This window comes from Bombus pascuorum, chromosome 10 (assembly GCF_905332965.1).
Source record: "Bombus pascuorum chromosome 10, iyBomPasc1.1, whole genome shotgun sequence".
Classification (NCBI taxonomy): Eukaryota; Metazoa; Arthropoda; class Insecta; order Hymenoptera; family Apidae; genus Bombus; species Bombus pascuorum.
Genome location: NC_083497.1, coordinates 8,089,198 through 8,111,828, shown reverse-complemented (window position 1 = coordinate 8,111,828; position 22,631 = coordinate 8,089,198). Strand labels below are relative to the sequence as shown.

At 42.7% G+C, this 22,631-nt stretch overlaps 1 protein-coding gene across 15 annotated transcripts in view; it reads right to left on the bottom strand.

The window, feature by feature from the left end:
• LOC132911304 (tensin-1) overlaps positions 1-22,631 on the bottom strand; it is a 181,583-nt gene that overhangs the window by 84,253 nt on the left and 74,699 nt on the right. For 2 of the 15 annotated variants that reach the window (XM_060967868.1, XM_060967881.1), the window contains exon 1: positions 951-2,638. The exons of 8 other annotated variants lie outside the window; for them this stretch is intronic. In XM_060967868.1, coding sequence (XP_060823851.1) covers positions 951-998 — 48 coding nt within the window. In that variant the 5' untranslated portion in view covers positions 999-2,638. 5 more of the 15 variants (XM_060967870.1, XM_060967873.1, XM_060967869.1 and 2 more) reach the window with 5 other exon arrangements.

Sequence of the window (22,631 nt, the reverse complement as noted above, 5' to 3'; positions counted from 1 at the left end):
TGTTCCTCCACGCGCATATATCGACATACGGGTGTCCTTGTGGACGTGTTGCGCGAACAGGAATTACGTGATAGATAACGGTTAATCTTACAGCATGATCTCAATGACCAGATATCGACGTTGATAAAGGAAAACATGAGACCAGAAGAAAGAAAATGCGAGACCAACTTTTTCCTAGGCCAATGTTTGACGCGATCGCCTCACACGATACGTTCCGTCCGGTTTACCTAATTAATTTAAGGGAAATCAGCATACCGTGTAATCGATTTATCACCGGAAATTTCAGTTCGTTACATATTGTGTTGGATTATTATTAATTGCCATGGGTAGATTAGAAACGCTGCTGAAGATATCGGAGTCAATTAGCCGGTGCGTCGTTCGAGAAAAAGTAGATACAAGATTCCGATAGGAAAATATCACTTATCGAAGACCGTAGGAGTTCCCCGTGATGCGACGCGTTTCATTGGATAGAGCGTAATTACGGGACGTTTAAACTGAAATTGATTAATGATCGTGGCCGCGACTCGCCACTAATGCGCGATCGAGCTCTCGCTCGAAAAATATCGCTCTAGCATTTAACCGTAGGAATTATTTATCTACGATACCCTAGCCTTGTTCCGGCTGAAACATCAATTTGCATTCTTTCGATGACGTACAAGCCACGTGGCTTAATGGCTGCCTGCAAAAACACAGTGACCTCAAGAGTATGATATACTGCCGTGCTATTCAGGTTTATGGTTCACGTTATTTTTTTTAACTAGCTACCAATCTTTTTATTATGCCGACCAATTTTCTCAATCTACTGACTCTACGTAAAGCTCTAGATAAAACTAAAACGCTTAAAACGCTTAAATTGCGGTTTAAATCGAGTTTACCTTTCTAAATAAGCAATTCCTAATAAATTCTAGCTAAAGAAAACTTATCGACTATTACGATGCCTGTTTTAATACCTCGCTAAAGAGATGATCCAGCTCTTTTCGTGACAGCTTTGCCTTCATCCCGCGAGCATTCCTCGCATCGAACTTGCCCAGAAGCCAACCAAATTACTCAGCCCGCTCGATCTTGAACCAAGACGAGACGGAACTTCTTTACGAGCCTTCTTTAACAGCCACTGTTGTTCTCTGCTCCTTCTTGTTTTTCGTTTAGACCTCTCTGTCGCGCTCTCAGAACCCGCTACTTCTTTTTAGATACACAAATAGTCGATGACGCGAGGCGAAAAATGCGACAGAAGGTCGCAAGCTAATGCCCGTATCGCACGATCGGTCTGCGCTTTTCGTTCGAGTCGACATAGTCGCGTCGACTGGTCTCGTGTCACTGGCTCTCCCTTCTCTGTTCGATCCACGGATTGGCTCGATAATAATTAACGAAACGTCGCATCGACGACGGAACGCGTCACAATGGATTCTGCAAACGAAATCGACGGATGTGACCAATCGTCGCCGCTGAAACGCGAGCACGACGAATTATATTTCGTCCTTGACGAACATGTCAGGGGCTCGAAGAGGTAGTTGCATCGCAATTTTTCGCTCGTCCGCAATTCCACGCCCTAAATTCGCGTGACTTCGCGCAGATAGGCCAGCAGGTCCTTGCGAAAGCGATATCGATTCGCCGCGTGTCCTCTTTCGCCGTGAAACGGCCGCTTTTACCTCCCGATGAAAACGCTCTGACGAAGCACAAACGTCGAGTGCCGATCTAATCCAAGTATTCGATGATCTGCAGATTTTACATGAACGTGAATAATACAGGTAAAATGGAGTTACAAGGAGATGAAAGGATGATCGGGAGATTATACGCGTAATACGAATGTAATAATCTTATTGTTATCGAAGGAATCGAAACTTTCCTTAATTCTTGGCGAACATCAGATATCGTATAGAAAAAGATGATGGATTTGTGTGAGAACAAAGCGATGATTGAGAGGACTTACGCATGTAAATTAAATTCGATACCTGCATCGTTATTGGAGGATGAAATATTTAGTAATTTCACGATGAATCGCGAAGGCGGGGAAAAATAGACTCGTGAGAAAGTGGAACGATAGTACTTGGGAGATTATGTGCGTAACGTGACAATCCTATTTCCAATGAAGAAAGTGAAAAGTCTGCTAGGATTTTTTATCCCACGAATCATAGACGCAATGAGAAAATAATTGAGAGATATTTTTTATAAGTTAAAAGCGACGATTCTACTGTCATTGAAGAACAAATTATTCTGAAATATTCATGGTAATATATAGAGGCAGAAGAAATATACGCTCGTGAGAATACGAAACGATGATCGGGAGATCATATGCATAACGCGAACACGATCGCGATGGTCTTATTGTCATCGAAGAATGAGGTCTTCGAGAATTTTTCATGAACACGATGAATTGTAGAGGCGAAAGAAAAATGATCTTGCGCGATGATAAAACTATGATCGAGGGAATACATACATCGAACGCGACAACTACCATTGGAGGACGAAATATTCGGGAATTTTTACCACCGACTGTAGAGGTGGTAGAGAAATAGATTGCGGAGGAGATGTGAACGATAATCGAGGAAGTATCGGTGTGTAACACGAACGCAATAATTACATCGTCGTCGACGAACGAGATCTTTAAGAATTTTTCATAAACGTGGACGAGAATGAACAACTAGTGTGAAATGATCGATAGGTTTTGTGCACGATATGAGTACAATAATTTTATTTGTCGTTGAAGATTCACAATTTCGAAAACTATCCACAATTCCAACGAATTGTAGATATGAAACAAGATGAACTAATACAAAGATGAAACGACAGATTACGTGTACAACTCGTATACAATATTCTTATTATCGCCATGATAATAATAACGGAAATATGAACTCGTGCGAAGGTGAAGGATTATGTGTAATTCGAGTCTGTAACAATCTTATCATCTAGAAAGAATAAGATCTTCGTAAACTTCCCCTCAATATAACGTATTGCAGACGCAAAGAAGAATTGGCTGAGCGAGAAGACGAAACGATGATCGAGGGATTATGTGCGTAACTCCATTGTCGTGTAAGAGCGAGGTGTCCGGGAATTCGGCAAGAGTTTAATTAAATTGGATCGATCCCTCACCCGGGAATTCCAAGCGTTCGATCCAATCTGCTATTTGGAGACCCTGTCAGCCTTCAACGTAACTGGTCTCAACGCCCACGCGAAATTACCAGTCTTTCCTTCCCACCCTTTTCCCTCTCTTTCTCTCTCCTCCCTTAGACCGGTAACTTCCGCCGGTGGCATCTCGTATTTCAGACCGGTACTGGATTTCGATCTGCCAGCCATTGATACCGAGCACGGCGTATAAAACGTGTATGGTTTCTCAATGACACCGGAGAAATCGGTATGATCGAGATTCTCACGAGTTCGAGCTGACCGATTCTCGTTCGGAGATTCTTATCGATCTATCCGGAGATACTTTCTGCGGTATCGTTAATCTGTCTCGTAAATTTTCCAATCTGTCCGTGAGTATAGACAAATAAATGATCGAACCATGCCGCGCCACACACACAGGAACGAAAGAAATTCGTCCAAGAATTCGTGGAATTCTTTATATTGCCTACCGCACTTTAAACGGAAACTTTCAGTCCTGGACAGACACTTTTCGATGATATCGAGCTGTCCGGAGAGCACAGCCAGCTATTTCATTTTGAGTAGGATGTTCTACTTTTAGTTCCGCTTCTAGATCGTTTTGTCGAATTTCTATTTGTCGCGCGAGCTTCTCCAGGGAAACTTTCATCTTTTGATACAACGTGCATTATTTCTTTCAACCTCTTCTTTGATACCGGAGACAAATTACTTTTTCGGAGATTCACTGTTTTCTCTATAGTCGGCCATGATCATTCGTCTATCAGATGTCACTTTGAAATTTCTTCATATCGAATTTCAATCAAAATTATCGAATCAAAATTTGCTATGAAAAACGTTGAGACTTGTAATTCCTTGGTCTCGAGAAATTCGTAACTTCCTCAGAGTTTGAAGGGAACTTCGATCTTACATCGATATAAAATATTGGTTACTTTTTACAATTTTTTTCCGATACCAAAGAACAATATCCTTCAAAAAGTTCTGTATTTTCTTCCACCAACTATAATCATTAGATCATCGAATACCAGCCCCTTTTTCGTATAAAATTTCGCAGTCGGGTTTCACCTCAGAAAACAGTCGAAACTTATGATTCCCTACCCTAAAAAGATTCCGATAATTTTAACCAATTCGAAGGAAAATCGACTTTATATAGATAACTTTCCTCAACATTCTTCAGAAACAATACGCTTTAAAAAATTCTTTATTTTCCTAGCCACCAATCACGATCATTAGACCATCAAACACCAGCTGTGAATTTCTCATATCAAATTTCACAGGCTTCGCTCCTAAAATCACTTTGAACCTTATATCCCTTGACTCAAGAAAAGGGTTCCGAGTGAATCCATAATATTTAACAGCGAGAATTCTTCTGGGTTTTTTGATCGTCGTCTTGCAACGGCGGCGTTTGCACGTTCTAAACTCGCAAAGAGATCCACGTGAGAACGAAGCCGGACATCTCTTGGCCGCATAGCTCGAGGGAGGATAAACGACCTCTCGCTCGGCAGAGATCGAGATTGCACCGGCGGCTGAAAAGCTCGCGAGATCTCGTGTACGGTTCTAATTTAACCGTTGGACGCCGTTTGTTCTCGGTGACAACGGCTTTGTCCCTTCTGCAAGAAATTCAGGTTACCCGGGTCGACGTGGCGGTGGCTCTTCTTCCTCCTCTCTCGGCAAAGCAGAGCCAGGAACCGATCGTTTGGCTTCGTTTCGCGATACGCTGGCTTCACCTGCGCGCGCCTTGCGTGCTATAACCCGTTTCTCACGACGTTATCGTGCCACCGCGGGCACCCACGTTTTCCCGATAAAACAATATCGCCGTGTGGCTTTTTAACGAGCAACACAGCGGCAACTTTTATTTCGTGTCGTCGGTTCGTTGCGAAATCAACGCGGGCCGCCGAGGAACAATCGAGAGTTTCGTAACACGCGCGCCGCGAGCATCTGCACGCGTCGTGCGGTGAATAAACATCGACGTGGAAGTGTACATTGTCTGCCACCGAAAGCAGAATCGAACGTTTCCCCACATACGAGTTTCTACCTTGAAACGTAGATGTCTACTTCAGCCATTTTAACACTAGAATTAGTGACGGTTGAGAAGGGAATTAGAATGGAGCTATATGAAAAAAGAATGTACAATGAGAGGGCCTCCTCTGTTTTATGAAAGATAATGGAAATGTCGAAAAAAAACCTGCATTATAAATCCTAAGACTTCCTTAAGTATTATAACACTTGCGGTAAATTGGTTTGAAATTTTCCCACTACGATTATGATAGTCGTGTCGTATTACGCTGTTAATTAAATATCACGAGGTTTTATATAACGCGCATAGCATATTCATAAAAGTGTTCTGCGGTAAATGTTCGAATATTTCCGTTGTATACGAAAAATTATAAATTGGTTGTTTTCGCTAGCCTGAAAATTCTAACGTTAATGGTACGTGACGCGTTAGATTCTAAGATAATTTTGGAATCTCTGCCCACGCGCCCGACGATCATTGTTAATTCACGCGCGTCTTCCTTGACAAGGTCGCGCGATTTACGAGGTTAAAAAAAATTCATTGGAAAATGTAGAATCTGCCAGTGTCGGAGCAAATAACGCATCATATTCAACGTTGCCTCAACTCGACGCTCCATGTACGATATTCGTTCTCTTGGACAATTTACATCATAAGTACTGATTTCTAACGTTACAGGTATGAGAGGATTTATTCGATATATTTTATGAAGTTTGAAAAAGTTTAAGAATACTTATGTATGATATGAAGAATACTACGATAAATTATTTCTCTTTAAAACATAGAAATTTTTGACTCTGATTATTTTAATAAATTTCTCGTACCTTAAAAAAACAATATCAAATTGCAACGATCTAAACCCTTAATGGGTTACAGTTGAATTACTTTACAAGAACCTAAAGTACCTACAACAAGCTTCGAGACGTCAAGATTGCAAATTAGTCAGGCAGATTACGCAGTATACTTTAATCTGCTAGAAGTGACTAAGCCGTTTTATCCAATTCCACCAATATCATCACACATGAATCTACGCTACTTTCAACAGCGTGCATCTTATCAAAAATTCGAATCTTCGCTTAACAATGGTCGATGAGGTTGAAAAGAGAAACAAATCGTAACTTCGTCAGAGTGATTCATCACGGGAGACCGAACACTAAATTCTCGATCAAGTAGAACGATTGAGTACCTCGTTCGCGAGATGAGCAATCGATGGATCGTTTGACGTGCGTGCACGCGAAAACACGCGAAATGAACCGAGTTTCACACGAGCTCGAAGACGGAACTGTACGATACGTGCTCCCGCATGTATCCGCGTAATACGACTGGCGAGCAGCAGATCGTGGAGCGCACGATCTGCTTCATCACCAGCTCGTCCTCTTATACGAGCCGGCGATATTCTTCGTAAATATTTATCCATCGCTCCGGGAGATAAATCTGTACCAACTATCTCGTATAGATATCGTAGCCAGGGAGCTTGCAACTTCCTTAATTTCTCAGTTTCCGCCGCACTACCGATATACAGAACAATAAAATTTTTTAGGAGTGACGTCACGATGCTAATGACGCAGCTCGCCGATTCAGAGATCGACGGATCGGCTTAATTGAATTGAAAGCTCCTGCAGAGTGCTCGATTTTAATGGTGCTCTCTGGTGGCCGCCCCCGTGCCCCTCTTCAAATGCAATTTAATTATCGTGGAACGTTGTCCGCTCGTAAAAGCAAACGCACCGAGAGTCTCTCGCGAGGACTTAACGAAACGACGTTTCGAACGAGCGTAATTCGATCAAACGGGGCCAATTTTACCGACACAAGGGTTAATCGTTCACCGACACCGTTCGACGTTTGCAAATCTCCGGCCGACACTTTTGGTTCGTCGATTAATCAACAGCCACTCATGTGGACCTGTGATGTATAAAACGAGTGGGAAACGTATAAACATCGATATTGGAGACCTGGTATTGAAGATCGGCTAAACTACAAGCACAGCACATCGACGTGAATATCACATTTTCGAATGGGAACGACGCGAAGTGGCAGGCTACGGTTAGCTGGAACTGGCAATTTTCCGCTACTACGGAAATGCCCGTGGTCTCGAGACCTCTCACGCGACGAACGTGCGCTTACACGTATGCGCGTACCGCAACTGGCCGACCGCGCGAAGATCACGCGGCACAAGAAGCTAGACCGTGTGTCGCATGTGCCGTTCCCCTGGTACACGCGGCCCTCCTCGCTCCAACGACCTCTTTGTCGTGGATCACTTCGTTGCGAATGCAGATCGCATCTATATACCTCTTCCTCGTCGAGTTTCTCGCGAGGGAATCGAAATTGAACTAGAACTCCGTAAACGGGAACAACTCCAGTCGTTTTGGGCGCTCAACTGGGTGTACTTTTACGAGAAACTTAACCGTTATAAAGGAGAGTTTTTGAGAAACTTTCTACGAACTGTTCCGTCGTACTATGGTGCATGTTATTGCCTATTTTTCATTCTCACTTTAAACTCTTGAAAAGAGTATCATTCTCAGTTTCCCAGGGAATCATCGTAGCTTTTAATGGAAATTATCGTCAAACTTTTTCCAACGTGGATCAGCGTTAGGAACTTTAAACGTAACGTCTTTTTTTTTTTTCATACGAGAATGATCGTAAGCTGTACGTCTTCAAAGGATGAATCTTCATAAGGAGTCTTTGCGTTGAAATGTCGCGCCGTTCGATTTTAATCGTCGATGTCCGCTTCCTTCTTTATCGTCGCAGTTGTCTTCGTAATTCCCGCAAATATTGTCGCGGTGGTTCACGTCGCGAGCATCGAGGATAAGATCGGAGCGCAGGAACGTGGACGAGAGGGATCAGGGTGGGGACGAGACTATAAACTGCAGCAGAAGTTCCTGCAGTCGCAGCGATGCGGATTGAACGCCTGCTGTGCTTGCGTAACCAATCGGACCTTGTGCTTGGCGGCAAGAATTATGAACTCATGGACAAGAAATTGGACCGGCTCGGGTCCAGTTCGTCCATTCTGCTCGAATATTTTACCACCCGTCGTCTTCAATTTTTCGGGATCTTTCATTGCCTTCTTTTTGGAAATATCGACTTTACAGGTTGAATGATCGCTCAAATATTAAAAACTAATCGAAAATTTTTTTAGACTTTGTTTGTGCAACTTCGTGATACGCCAATTTAAGGTGTACTGTCTGGAAAGATTAAGCAGATTTTTAATGTTTGAGGAGATTAAATACGAACATAATACAAATTTATGACTTGTCTCAGCAATTATTCGGATATTCATAATCTGATGATATTGGATATCCTGGTGATTAAGAGATATTTTTGAAGCTCTTCCGTTGAATATTTGGAAAAATTGACAAATTTATGAGTTGACTGAACGATTGTTTAGACATTAAACAGTGATGGAGAAATACTTTTGCAGTTTGCCTTCGCAACTTTATGATGTATCGGTTTGATATTTACAGAGATCGGTAAATTTACAAATTGGTAAAAGATCGAGAAGTATTTATCAAGTTCATCTATGCAACTTCATGACGCATGGCTTTGATGATTAAGGTAAATTTTCGTGGATCGAATGTATAAATTGTACGGAGCCTCGTTTTGAATGGGCTGTCATTCCAGATTGATGTAACAACCGGTTCTTGGGTAAGTTGCCGTTCGTTGCTGCCAATGAAAGAGAACGTAATACGTTATTAGCGTCTTGGCGAACGCTTTAACAATCGGCCTTCGCAGGAACGGAAATTGCGATAACACCAATAACCGAGTAATCAAGATCGGCAGAGTCTACTGTAACCAGATGCGGGGGGTACGATCAAGTGCAGTCTGCACGTGCGAATATTAAACAGTTGCTTCGTGACAAGCATCTGTACAGATATCAGCTATCTGTGCTTTTAATCATTTTTCGTCCTGTCAGTTATAAAATGAAGATAACCTTCGAGTATCGTGGTACCTGTACACTGAGATTCATATAATATCGTCAAAGCTTGCAACGTCGAAACTCATTTGGTTAACCTCATTTGCAGTACACGGAAAATTTTATAAAGCTTCCGTTGAAGCATGGCGAAGCATACTAACAAACAACCTGCCAAATGAAATTTTGTCCTGTCAATAACATATAAGTACTCAGCAAGTAGCGTCTGTATAATATAGTTTTTAGTTGTATTATATCAGAGTTTATCACATTCTCTTACTATCAGATGTAATTTGGAAATATTAAACTGCTTCCTCTACTCATTGTTGTTTTAGTTACTTATATTAGATGGTAGTTCTTCTTATTTATACTTGCTGGCGATCTTTTAACATGGAACTTGTTTGTCAAACTGAATATTACAATAAATTAGTGAACATAATGACATTGTATTCTTCAAACTTTTAAACTTCTCCTTACTTACTTTCATGCTTTGTACATGCCCCGGGTACAGCGTCAATAGCATTGTATACAAAAGTATTTTCATCTCATGGAGTTATGTGAATCTACATATATATATATATATTATTTATGCATTCTAAAACGAAAACTTAAACAAAATTTCCTCTACATAATTCCACAATTACGTTCTACTCCAAATCCTTATCGTACGGTATCGAATGTATCGCAAGGTAGGAATAATTGTACGTAAGAATTTATAAATTTCCCTTGAAAATTCTCATAATTAATCGATTAAAATACTAATAATAATTCGACATATACTGGTCTATGTCAAAGTGCAGATACAAAAATTCTCCAATTTTCTTTGAAAAGTCCGAATAATTAATCCACTAAATCCATCACACTTTTCTCGAAGATTCCAAGCAGCGTAGATCACAGTGCGGAATTCATTAAGGAAAGTCGGAGAAGTACCAAGCGAGAGCCGCGTCGAACAGGAGAAGGTGGGCACGACACCCACGTTTGCCGACCACGTACAGGATATTCCAGCGTGGAAGAAGCGGAAAAAGGCTCCCCTCGTGCGACCCACGCGCGTGTAACCCGTGATACTCCGACGGGTAATGCACAATCGTTTGCACGAGGAGAACGAGTTCCTTTCTGACTGTGCCGACATATGTAAACACTGGCTCGGGGAGGATCGGCCCCCAAAGGGTAGACACACATCATCGAGGCCATCCTTCTGGCGAAGGAGTTGCGAACGTCGACCACTGCGCAAGGACGCGGCACAATGGAGTCATAAGGAAGTCGCCTCTGAGTTATGAGACATTGTTTCACTGACCTGTCTCTCCGGCATAATTGCATGCCGATCAGATTGTTCGCGGAATGCAATTTGTTTCTTTGGCCGGCTGGTATTCGTCGTGTGTTCCACTGCTTAATTAAAGCTCTCAACGGCAATTAAAGTCCCAAAATGATTGCCTTTGGTTATTGTTCTCACTGAAGAACGGCTGGTGAAAGATGATTGAGAAACGGATGACTCAGGGGAAATTTTAATTTGCACAGCGCTGGCGAAAGTGTCGTTGACATCCACGGGTGCAGTTATGAGTGCTGTTGCGAGTTAGAGAATTTAATAGAGATACGCAAAGTGAAAATTACTTGGCGATGAACGTATTTTTTGCATTAGTTAACGATTAGCCTGAAATCGGATTTTAGATGGAAGAAAATATTGGTGACTGTGGTTCGCGGTCGAGGTGTAAAATATTATGCACCGTTATCGTTCATCGTAAAGTCGAGTAGCAGTTTTTCCATGAACGTTATCACGAATAACGCTCGGTGTTTGCACGCGTATGCACGTTATTATGGCTTGGATTTTAACGCTCGTACTGTTGTCCGTTTTACGAATCAACAAACGAGTACAACTTTGAGCTGCTCTTTCGAAAATGTTATAATAAACTTTGAATTTCATTACAAAATGCAAAATGTATTAAAAAATGATCCCTACAATCATGAACACTTTGCATAGCAAATCTTTTCATTTCGTTACGGATTGAGAAAACAAAGTATCAGGTTTTATTCCAAGTAGAATCAGACGATCGGTGCCAGACATCATACGTTTTTCGTGCCACCATCGTAATACTCGAATGACAGAGACCCAAGAGAAGGAATGCAAATACCAAAGAACACTGTATACTTTGCTTCCACACACACACCCACGTGGGTGGCAAACCAAAGTGGGTGGCTGAGCCGATTGGTTGATCTGCGGGGAGTTGAAGTATCAAAGCTGAAGTGTTCACGTGTTGCGAACACTACGGGCGAGCCCGTAACCTTTTCGTTTTCCATTCTTTCGACCTTCGAGGCGACGAGGTGAACAGCCCACGATCTTGAAGCGGACTATAGTCGATCGAGAATAGCTCTCGACAGTTTTACGGGTTCGAAAGATTATTTGTTCGAGCGAACGTTACAGCTCGCGATTTCCTGTTACTATCAAATTCTGGATAGATACATCAGAAAATGTTTCAGAATTTGGAAATCGACGTTGATAAATTCTACGAGAATTCCAGTCTTTCGCATTCTTTCCCACTCTTTCTTGTGTATCCGATTTCTCAGCGTGTGCTTTAAGACTCACTTCGTAAGATTCTCGAACAACAAAGCGTCTTTTAATCTTTGTCCCCAACTATACTGCCTTCGATCATTCAGATCGTTCCCCCGTACCGTTCAAGCAAACGAGCAACAACATCCGGCCGAGCTTAGCAGAGGCGATAAAGCTGGTGGTTGATCGTTTAATCGCCGATCAAAGCCCCCCTTCTCGCTCAATTACGGGATTTGTCTTTGCCGTCGTAGCTCGAATAAAGAATGAATGAATTCTCGGTCGTCCCCGTAGACCGTCGCTTATCTTCGCGGTAGTACAACGAAAGCTGTCCCATGTTTACTCTCGATAAGGTCCGATCGATAAGGGACTGCACAAGTCGACGTCTCTACTGACCCACATATACGACCTCGTCTATGCAAATGGGAAAGATAAAAAACGGAAACGATCCTTTGGGATCCTTTTAGCTTCCAAGAAACAACATTTTCAGGATGAGACGCGATCCCACGAATTTTGTTTCGAGGACGATCAAACATAATCGATCGAGACTCCCTGACCCAATTCTGCGTCATGAATAATAACGAGAGGCCGGATCACCTTTGAGTTACGACTTTCTTCGGCCACATCTTGAACGTTTTACGCCTTAACCCACTTCGACGGGACTGCCTGGTCGGAGCTGTGCGCTCCACCCGACCGATCGTGTTTGTTCTTCTTTATTTTGCTCTCTTTCGGTCGGAAGGTTTATCAAGCGTGCGTGCGTTCCTCTCTGGAACTCGTCGCGACGAACATTTTTTTTCCGGCACCTCGGCCTGTGCATGCACGATCGTTGCAATAAGAAAAGAACGAACGATTGCACTCGATTGACTTTGGCTCTGGCCAAGTGTTGGTCGTCGTCTCGAGTGAGAGAAAGAGGAGGCCACTTCGATCAAGGGGTTCTCCTCTCTGGTTTGTCACGATCGATCAGTTATATAAACTACAGGTCGTGTACACTTCGTGTATACCGTGTCATATTTTTATATCGACGACTTTACAGTTCTTTGGCGCGTTCATAGTTGTTTTTCTTGAATCTCTGGAATGCACCCTTTGGAATCTTAGAATCTTCTATAATATCTTTTCATGATGCGTATTTCGCTGCTATTTTCGTTTCTTTCTGTGGTGTCTATTTTCATTCATTTTCTAATGTAAGTATTAATACTGCTCTTGAAATTTCTCTTGAAGACTCTCCATGTACCTTTTCTTTGCTCTTTTATTGCTGGAATTCCTCTTTCTGGTATCCATTCAATGCTTTTTTCTGTCTAGAATTCCTTTCTTGGTTTGTTCTTTATTGCTGATATTCCTTTACTGGTATTTCCTTCATGTTTCCTTTCTCCTTTCCTGACGTCTTTGCTTTGTTCCTTCTTACTGGAACTCCTTTGCTTCGTGTTTTCTTCTCTTACGAATAATTATTGCATCAATGGATATCGTTATTTAATGCCTCAATTTAGAACTTTACTATATCGTAAAAAAATTTGTCCACGAGTATTCAAACTTCTGTGCAGATATTTTAGTTTATCCTGTTCATCAAATGAATGTTTTGCAAAGGTATTACAAACCGCTATTTGCCTCCTACAATCGGTCACGGGCAATTTAGGAATTTGTACCCTTCTCTTCGTGAATATTAATTATTCAGACTAAATGGAATTAAACGTATATGATTGAAAACCTTGTTGTGAGTGATGCCTAATATCAATCTGACGGAGGCTGAGATCTAGAAGAGGCCTGACAAGAAGAAGAAGAGCGGAGGGATGAGAGGTGAAGCCAGGTGAGGTTGTTCGCCGATGTTATGGTAGCCACGGCTTCAAGGTCGTCGGGATCACCACGAGGACGTATCTGCTGCGCCAATCAGGGCTCGCCAGAGCCGCGCGATCCTTTGAAAAACTGTGGCCGCGTGTTACGTTTTTGTTACGCGGTCCCTAGCCGCCTGCCATTAAGAATGCGAGCAACACTCAGGAAACCTCGCGTTTCTTCTCGATCGTTACATCAGCGAATCTCTTCAACTCGCCCAGTAGCCATTAATCTTTCGGTGGCTTTCTGAATTATTCAGCTGTTCCAATTGTGAAAAGGTGTCGGTCTAAATCCCTCCATTCACTTCAATTTCTCTATACTAATTCCTCATATTTATTTTCCACCGCTTTGAAACTCACAGTTTACCATTTTATTCGTGACATTTTTATAGGCGATTAATTATAAAATAATACGCCATTGAGTGCATGTTTCACGTAGGGATACGAGTACAGTTACAAACAAAATTAACATAACCAGCCGACAGAGGTGAAGAACGAAAGTGGACGAATCGCTTTCTTCGGAATGAACGTTCCAACACGGCCACCTTTTTCATCGTTGTCATTGCAAACGAGGCTCGTTAGGGCGGACGGTTTCGCGCCTAGGTTCCCGTTTAATTGGCAGGCCGAGCCAGCCAAGGATCTCTCTCCTCTTTGCCGCTCTGAAATTTCTCGTCATTGGTCCTGAGTCGTTGCGTCGGGGAACGCGAGATAATTAATTGTTTTTCAAAAGACAACGCGGCTGGCCATATTATTTATCGCGAACGAAACGACGGCCGCCTTGTAAATAAGACGCTCGGCGAGCAGAAGGGGAGATTTAAAAGGGTTCGATGCCGAGCGTGAAATAATTCAGACGCTTTACGATTCTCCCTGGCTACCTTATGGTAATGAAACATCTTCTCCGCACCAGCCAAGCAAAAAAGCAAAAAAAGAAAAAGAGAAAAGAAAAAATAAATGAAAGTAGAAGAAGGAAACGATGGTTCGAGAGGTGAGATCGGCACGGTTGTAAAATAACCGTGTAACAACAGTGGGCATTTTACAGCGACACGCTGGTCGCCATAACGGGATCGTCGTTATCATCTCCAAGGATCAACGATTCCGCCACGAGGGAATTACGGTTACGTCAGTGCGTTCTGCACGCCTACGTGTTCCCGAATGTCCATTCATATTTTCAGCAGTGGCGATCATCGATCCGACGTGCGACAAGATGTCGCGGTTTTTCCACTCGAAAGAATCTATCTCGATCACTTTCTCTTCCGGTTGTCGTTGACACAAAAGGTGATCGAACGAGAGAGAGAGAGAGAGAGAGAGAGAGAGAGAGAGAGAGAGATTTCGCGAGTGTACACGCAGATCCAAGAAATAACGAACGATCGATCGATGTGTTCGCCACCAGGAAACGTCCAGGCAGATATCGTCGTGTCGGCTTGTCTCTCGTTAAGGTTCACTTCACCCTGATTACGAGAGAAAGAGATGCATCGTTGGTGAGTTACGTACGCGTGTACGGCACGTTCTGATTTTCATTGGTCGCGGGCAATTTCTCATCGGTCGGCTTCGACAAGTGCGATGCGCGCCGCGATAAATCTGCCTTCGCATTAGCGGCCAGATCGATCTAGAAACCGACGGCAAGAAATTGCTGACGCGGGATACTATGCGTCGTAATAATGCTCAGCGTCTTGCCGACACATAGATCATTCGCAGCCTTTCTAATTTCGCAGATAAAACTTTTCGAATTAATATTAAACGCTATATATCTTGTTGTTTATCCCGGTACATTTCAGCTTCCTTCTTTCCATTCGTCTTTCTCAGGAGATTCTACAGTGCGCTAACGAATAAAAGAGTCTTGCGTCTTATTTCGACGTTAAGAAGAACTCTTCACAATTCTAAGTAGAATAGAACTGTATAACAATAGGAACGTCTCTTAGAACGAACAGGAACCTAGAAATGCTCGAGTGAACTATTGTTACGCCAAAAGCAATATCTTCGATGTTTTTTACTTATTTATTCATTTACAAAGAAACTACTCATAATCCCATAACGATCCAAAGCGAGGTACGATTTAGTAAATATCTCGGCAACTAAGGCGACTGATAAGAAAGATGAGAAATTACATAAGCATTATAATCGTTCGATTAAAACCGCAAAGGGAATCGTACAAAGTGCAATAATATTCAAACTTATGCTGATTTCTTTTAAAAGAATTAATATATATATTTTGTAGGAAGGAGATTGGATTCCACAATCTGAACCAGTTATTCCAGAATAGACCTGACCAATCAAGAAGAAGATGATCCGGCGGTGCTCTCGTGTTATTGAAAAATTTGAAAGAATTTACCAGTGAACATAAAACATCTTCCTGTAGTTTCTATACAGGCACCATGGTATACGAGCTTCGTAGGTAAGAGCCGAAGAAGTAGAAGATATCGAACGCATCATCGTTTCTCGAACGTCGTTAAATCAATTCGCGCCAGGGGCAGGCGTTCGACCGTGACAGCCAGCGTGAATCCTCTCGTGCCCGTCGACACTTGTAAACGTAGCTTTAAGGTTACCGTGGGGTGTATACATGCTACGACAAAGTGGCCATGGTGTTCGCGGTGTAACGGCCGTGTGGTTACCGGTTTATCGCGCGAGAATGCCTCCACCAGGCGCGGATGCACACAATGAACAACCAGAGGCACGCAACTACTCCGAACATGGACAAACTCGAACGATTTTCCACCGTAAAGTCGAGCCTACAGGCAACGAACGACGCAGGCTGATTAATATTTCTAATTGCCTATCCCGGCTTCTTCTCGCCTAGCTAGTCTCCAGCCTGGCAATTAGCTTAGGTACCTCGTAAACGCCATAAATGATACCTTCTATCCGCCTCGTTTAATCCAGCTCTTGTTACACGACCGACGCGAGGCTGATGTCTGGGCTTGCACTGATCGATGATCTAGGATTTTCGGTCCTTTGGCATGATGGAGAGTCTGATCTTGTGCTAGTTGTCCATGAAATTTCAACGTGATAAAGAGATAAGCGAAGCCTGTTGTTAAATATTTGGATGTTTTTTAGAATTTTAGATTGTTTGTGGAAACGATTATAGTTGTAAATTAAAACATTAATCACCTGAGAGATAATAGAGAGATAAGCGTCTAATTATCTCCAATTACATCTGAGACAATGTTCTCGAATGTAGCAAATTCATTAACAGTTTATCTCATTCTCAATAATGATACTATTTCTCTTCGAAAATTACGATATAATTACTGTAAATTCGTCCGCGAGAAAATTAAATCATTTATTGATATACCCAACGATATAATTGCATCGGAGACCATACTATACATTTTGTAGAGGCAGTTTCAATCCTGAACTGCAAAATTAATTGCTGAATTGGTGTGTTGCTCACAGTCTTTTATCAATAACATATGGTATTATATTAAATCCTTATTGCTTCTCGCTTAATAACGATCATCGCATTAATAAAAATGAATCATCGGCAGTTGTTAAAGATTAGAATGCACCTTATCGAATGATACTCGAAGTCCTCGAATTCCAAAAAATTATCTCGAGGTACATGTTCCGACTCTCGTAAACTTTAGCTTCTAATGAAATTTTACGATCATATTATACCCGTAGCATACTACGTTAGAAATGATCTTCCACGTCGATAAGACCATAAAATTCGGTCGGACTGAAGCTAATCTTGGCGAGGCACGGATCGATACGATTTCTCATCGGCTAACGTCACGATTCCATGCGTACCCCTTTGGTATCAGCGCATTAACCACGGACAGGCTAATGAAGCACAGATATCCATGCATACATCGGTAACGACCGATTCCCCATTGATCATACGCAGAAATTACAAGCCACGGGGGTAGGAATTTCCGATCGATATGGTGGCTGCCTCTCTCTTTATTCATAGAGGTTGATTAATAATCGTATATAATCTCCCGATCCAAATCCCAACCTTCTTGCTATCTTCATCTCGTCCGTTCGTAATCATTCACCCTCTTGAGTACCGGCAATTAACGTCAAACGACGTTTCGCGCTCGTCACGCTGGATAAGAGCCTATCCTCCGTTAAATCGTTCTTCCAGAACCAACGCACAGAGCCACTAGCTATCCATTTTTCGTCTTTATTTCTCCGATGCTGGCTCCGACGAAGTAACACGAAAGTCTGGAAACTGGTCGTAGATCGTCGAGTCGGTAGATCGCCCACGCGGATCACTGGCACGCAGGCGAGCAGTCTAATCGATGCGTGTACACCGCGTAAAACTCGCGACCAGCCTGATTAATAGTCGCAATCATTATCCGGCTTCCTTTCTACGTTATACCAAAGACTGCTCGTTCCTGTTTCTGTCCGCGGATGTTGGCTATAACGCGATCGTCCCGCCATTCGTCGAGTCGAGCGTGACTCGTAATGAAAGTTTGTAATTAGCGTCGTATGGCGCTTCAAGGGAGCCACGTTTATAATAAGGAACTGATCCAGCGGCGGTTTTCCTAACGCGCCGTTTGTTAGGATCCCTTTCTTCCTTCCAAGACTAGCGCACGTTAGTTCCAACTACGGACAACGTGATATTAGCCGGTGACTAACGGCCGCTCACGGACACGATAGATCGGCGTGTAAGCGGCTTGGTAATAGAGCGATTCCTTCGCCGTCATTTCACGACCACCGCGGAACGTTCGTTCCGACAGAAGGGCGTAGATGCGAGACTTTTATCTCCATTTCTCGACAGATAACGTTGCTCGATTATCCTTGATCGTTCCTTGTTTGTGTTGCTTGTGTTTGCAGAAATCGTGAGCAGAATATGATGAAATTTCATTTAAATGACTTCATCAGGGGTTAACACAGGGAAAATCATTTATAATGCAGTATTCAGTGGATAATTAGTATAACTGTTTTCTTTCAGAAGTCAGGTAAGTATAGGATACGGTACATAGGACATTCGCAGAGAGATTCGCGTAGAGAAAAAATCTTTGGAAAAATGATGCAGGTGTTTTCATAGTATAAGCATGTAACGATGATATTTTAAGTTTGCAAATTTTTTGAGTCGTATTTGAATCTTTATGACACTCTGATCTTATGTTCCAATTCTCTTATAGAAACCCTGTTTTATGTTTGGGTCTCCTCCACAGTTTGAAGAAGCTTGGAACAGTTTGATCAAGACAACTGGACGCTCGACAAAGATAGGATTAATTACTTGCCATGCAATTTTAAGTTTCTTCTTTTCGTTCGGGTTTCTTCAATATTCGATTGAAATTAGGTTAGTCGGGTATTGGAAGCTCATCTGAAATCCACGACTCGGTTGATTCGTTCCTTTCTACCGGGCAGCGTTAAGTCGGAACGTCGGTAATCAACTCGAAGCTCGATTCTCTCGTGGAACAGAAAATAAGGGAGCGTTCTCGCTGAGTAAACTTCAAATAATCGAGGGAATTCTTTCGCAGGCTTAATCGCCCAACGAATCGGGGAACGTCCCGGTAGAAAAGTTAAGTATCATCTACAGGGGAAAAAGTTCCTCAGCTCTCTTTAAAGGTAATCGATAAAGTAAGAAAACATTCTGGTTTGACTGTTGGTCGTGATTTACCTTTAGCTTCTTACTCTCTTCGTTACCTTTAACTGACGACTTTCGTCGAAATATATTCGAAAACGAACGATTCGCAAAATTATCGACCAGATTTTCCAGCTATCTGTATCAATCTTTTAGATAAGATAAATGTAACCCGATGCAAGAAATAAGTTGGATCGATCGACTGACCAGAGGCAAGACAATCGATGACCTGACGAATCTAGCCTACGAAGAACCTCATTGGTCAGAAAATTTGACAGCGGACAGACACTGCCACACCCTGGTTAATGTCTAATCGCATTAAATAGTTCGTAGTCTACCAATTGGTCACGTCTCGAGCTCGTTCCATGCTACACCAGGGAGATTCACGCTTAACTCCAACCCGTCACCGATTAGATACCATGTAGATGCTGCTTACCGTCGATTACTTGACTTCGAACTTTCCGCATCACCTCCGATCGCGATTACGATACGCTATCGTGATTTAAATCCGTACATAGTACGAATATTTACCGATAATACGTATCGAGTATGAACGATTATTTAGTATGAAAGCTTTTTTTCAGACATTAGCAATTTTAACGAGAATGGAAATGGTAAACTTTGTCCGTGAGTGCCTATCGTCTTTCGAGAGCGATCTCTGATATTCTCTGGCCGGGTTTCTCCTTTTTTTCAGCTTGCTCTTTCCTTTCGTCGCCAGGCAAGTGTTAATGACGCTAATGCATCGACCTCGGACAGAACGAACCTGTGGTACATCAATATTCATTAGCACTTCGTTCCACCGACCGAATAATTCCGTGTGCCCACGGCCTATCCCACAAACCTACTGTGTACACGCGCGTCCATCGCGTGTGAACCCGACCAACGTTTCAGAAGAATCCTTTTCGGACAACGATTCACGGGATTACCATGAACACGTGTTTACTCGCCTGTCTGAGCTACTATGCTCAGGTAAAAGAGTGACAGAAATCTCATACACCAAGATGGAACTAACTTCATCGTATCGCTAAAATCCTTACCACTGTGGATCACACCAAATAAAATACCAAAATACCGAGAGCATTGCACGAAGACGAAGTGCAACGCCAACGAACTACAATTTCATACATTGCGCGATGCAATACAAGATTTTCTTACTTTATAGGGAAAAATAAAATTCTTCCTCTTCTTAGAAAAGTGAAAGGCGATGAATTCTTTTCAGTTTCTTCGATCAATGTCTAATCTCCGATGAAAAAGCCGCAGAAACTTTGCACGATTTTGTATCCAACACAGAGCTGATTTCAAAATCTAACTCAAATCGAACCTAAATCTTAATCAATTTTTATTTCTCAAGGCAAGATATTTTATTGTGCAATGGAAACCCGAGGCTCACACGAGGCCCCGTTATTCAGACCTAGCGTGAAGCATACAGTATCAATTTATTGCTCGGCTCGAGCAAAGTTCGCGTTGCACGCGCCCCGATACGCGTTACGCTTACGCACGCGTGCGGCCAACCTTTCGACAAAGGAGATCCGTTTCACGGCGAGACACAATTCATGTGGTCGTCACGCCCACGTACCAGGCTTTTCTGTCCTCCGTGAAACTACCGGAATGCCGTATCTTCGCGACCACATCGCCAACAGCTTATGCATTCGAGTTGATCCGTGCCACGTTATTAAACTGTCCAGCTGACCGACGATCACCGGTTCGACTAAATCATAGGGAGCAAGATGAATGGATGTCGATGAGAGTTCTTGATATAAGCTAAGAAGTTTGGAAACCTGACTATCATGAAAATCACAGTAACTAGTAGTGTGTGTGTGTGTATGTTCATTTCTTCTTTTACTGCTTCCCTTCCTTTCTCGATGCATCCTATTAATATCGATACTTCAGTTGTACTCCAAATAACATCGCCGTGTGGATGACAGTAAAAATTTCTCTCTACAAATCAAAAGAAATAAACTTCATCTCGAAAATAAACTTCGTAAATCTCTTATACTCTCACTAGCAACATCTCGCGTGAGTCTCAAGATGATAAAAGCCACAGTTATTTACCCGACAAACGGCCATGAGGCGACCAAACGCGAAGTTACTGCTATCTTATCAGAATTTCATTCCGCGGAATTAGAATGCTCTGCCAATCGGCTCTTTAGAGAACCGCGTAATGAAGGTGTCCCGTATTTCTCCGTTTTAAACGATCCCCGATTAAACCGATATCGACATTGTTATCTAAATCGACGAGTGACTCCAACGCTCCCGAATCGCTCGCTTTAAATTCCACGGCTGATAATACGGTCGCTGGACCAACCGGTCGAGTCCAATTCGACCTGTTCCGAAATAGCGTGGTTGGTCCTTCGCGAGGCGAGAGAAACCGGGGCATAATCCACACCGATTCCTCCCACTTTCGCGAAATTTATTTCGATGTCCAATTCGAGGACCAGCCGAAAAAAATTCCACCGGCCGGTTTCGCCAATGAACGGGCGACGTTGTACGAGCGACGTTGTACGCGCGATGCCGACAGCGGCGAATCAATTTTATGCAAGTCGTTTACGAGCTCCTTACGATCTATCCACACGGGTAGTGCGACGATTCCGACGGAGTTGCGATCGTAAAACGTTATGACTGGTAACCCGAGGTTAACTCGACAAAAACCACAGGGATCCACCCTCTTCATCGTCTCCTATCTTTCTCGGTTTTCACTCATTTGGTCCTTTTTTATCAAACACGAGTCTCGTTGCGAAGGAGAACGTTGGAAACGGAAGTTTTGCTCCAGGAAGTACGAGTTGGTGCCACGAATCAGTCTGGAGGGAATCGTTTAACGACTCGAGAAAAGAAGACGTGGCAACGATTTTACGATCTTTTAAGAGATGCCGGCGAGGAGTGAATTATTGGTACTTTTTACGAAGCCTGACTTAATGATTCTCGACAATGTGTATAAATTAACAGGCTCGCGGTTGTGCTCGTCGATGAGAAATCGTGGTTGTCGTGGTAATTTCGCGTAATAAGGAAAGCGAAGGCGTGGAATCGCGAGCTTGCAAAGTTTAATATCCAAGATAACGGGGGAATTTGTAGCGTTGCTTTGCTAGAGACAACGGTACCAGCTCCGGCGCGAGGGAATTATAGAAGCGTTTTTCGAGCAATAAGAACATCTCGAAAGTCGAGCCGCAGCTGCGAACTTTCCTAAACCTTATAACGCATCCGCCAATCCTCGCGATATTTCGAGTTAGTTTCGAGTCCTCCGACAACTTCCGCCAACTCGGACGCAGAGGGAACTTTGTCAAGAAATCTTATTCCCTTGGCCATGAAGCGGCTTTCATTTTTGTTTCAACTAACGCTAAGCTGGATATCGCTTCACGATTCAAGTACATTATACCAGATGATAAACAGACGGTTCGACGTCATTACAATTTCCTAGGGATGACGCAATTCGATTCGATAACTTTGACGATGTAGTGTACAGGCACGAGCAATTCTGTTGCTGGAAATACGAAACTACCGAGCTGTTTTTTTTTAGTTTTATAAAAGGAATTTTATACTTTTAATGATGCAATAGACACGAACAGCTATTCAGCTATTACGTTCATGGTCGTTAGAAATATAAAACTGCCTAATCGTTCTGTGTCCCGGTTACAAAGTCCAAATGAAATCACACCGAAATTGCAACAAAATTCCGACGAAATGGCAATGAAATCGTAACAAAATCGCAACTCGTCCGCGTGAAACATGCGTTC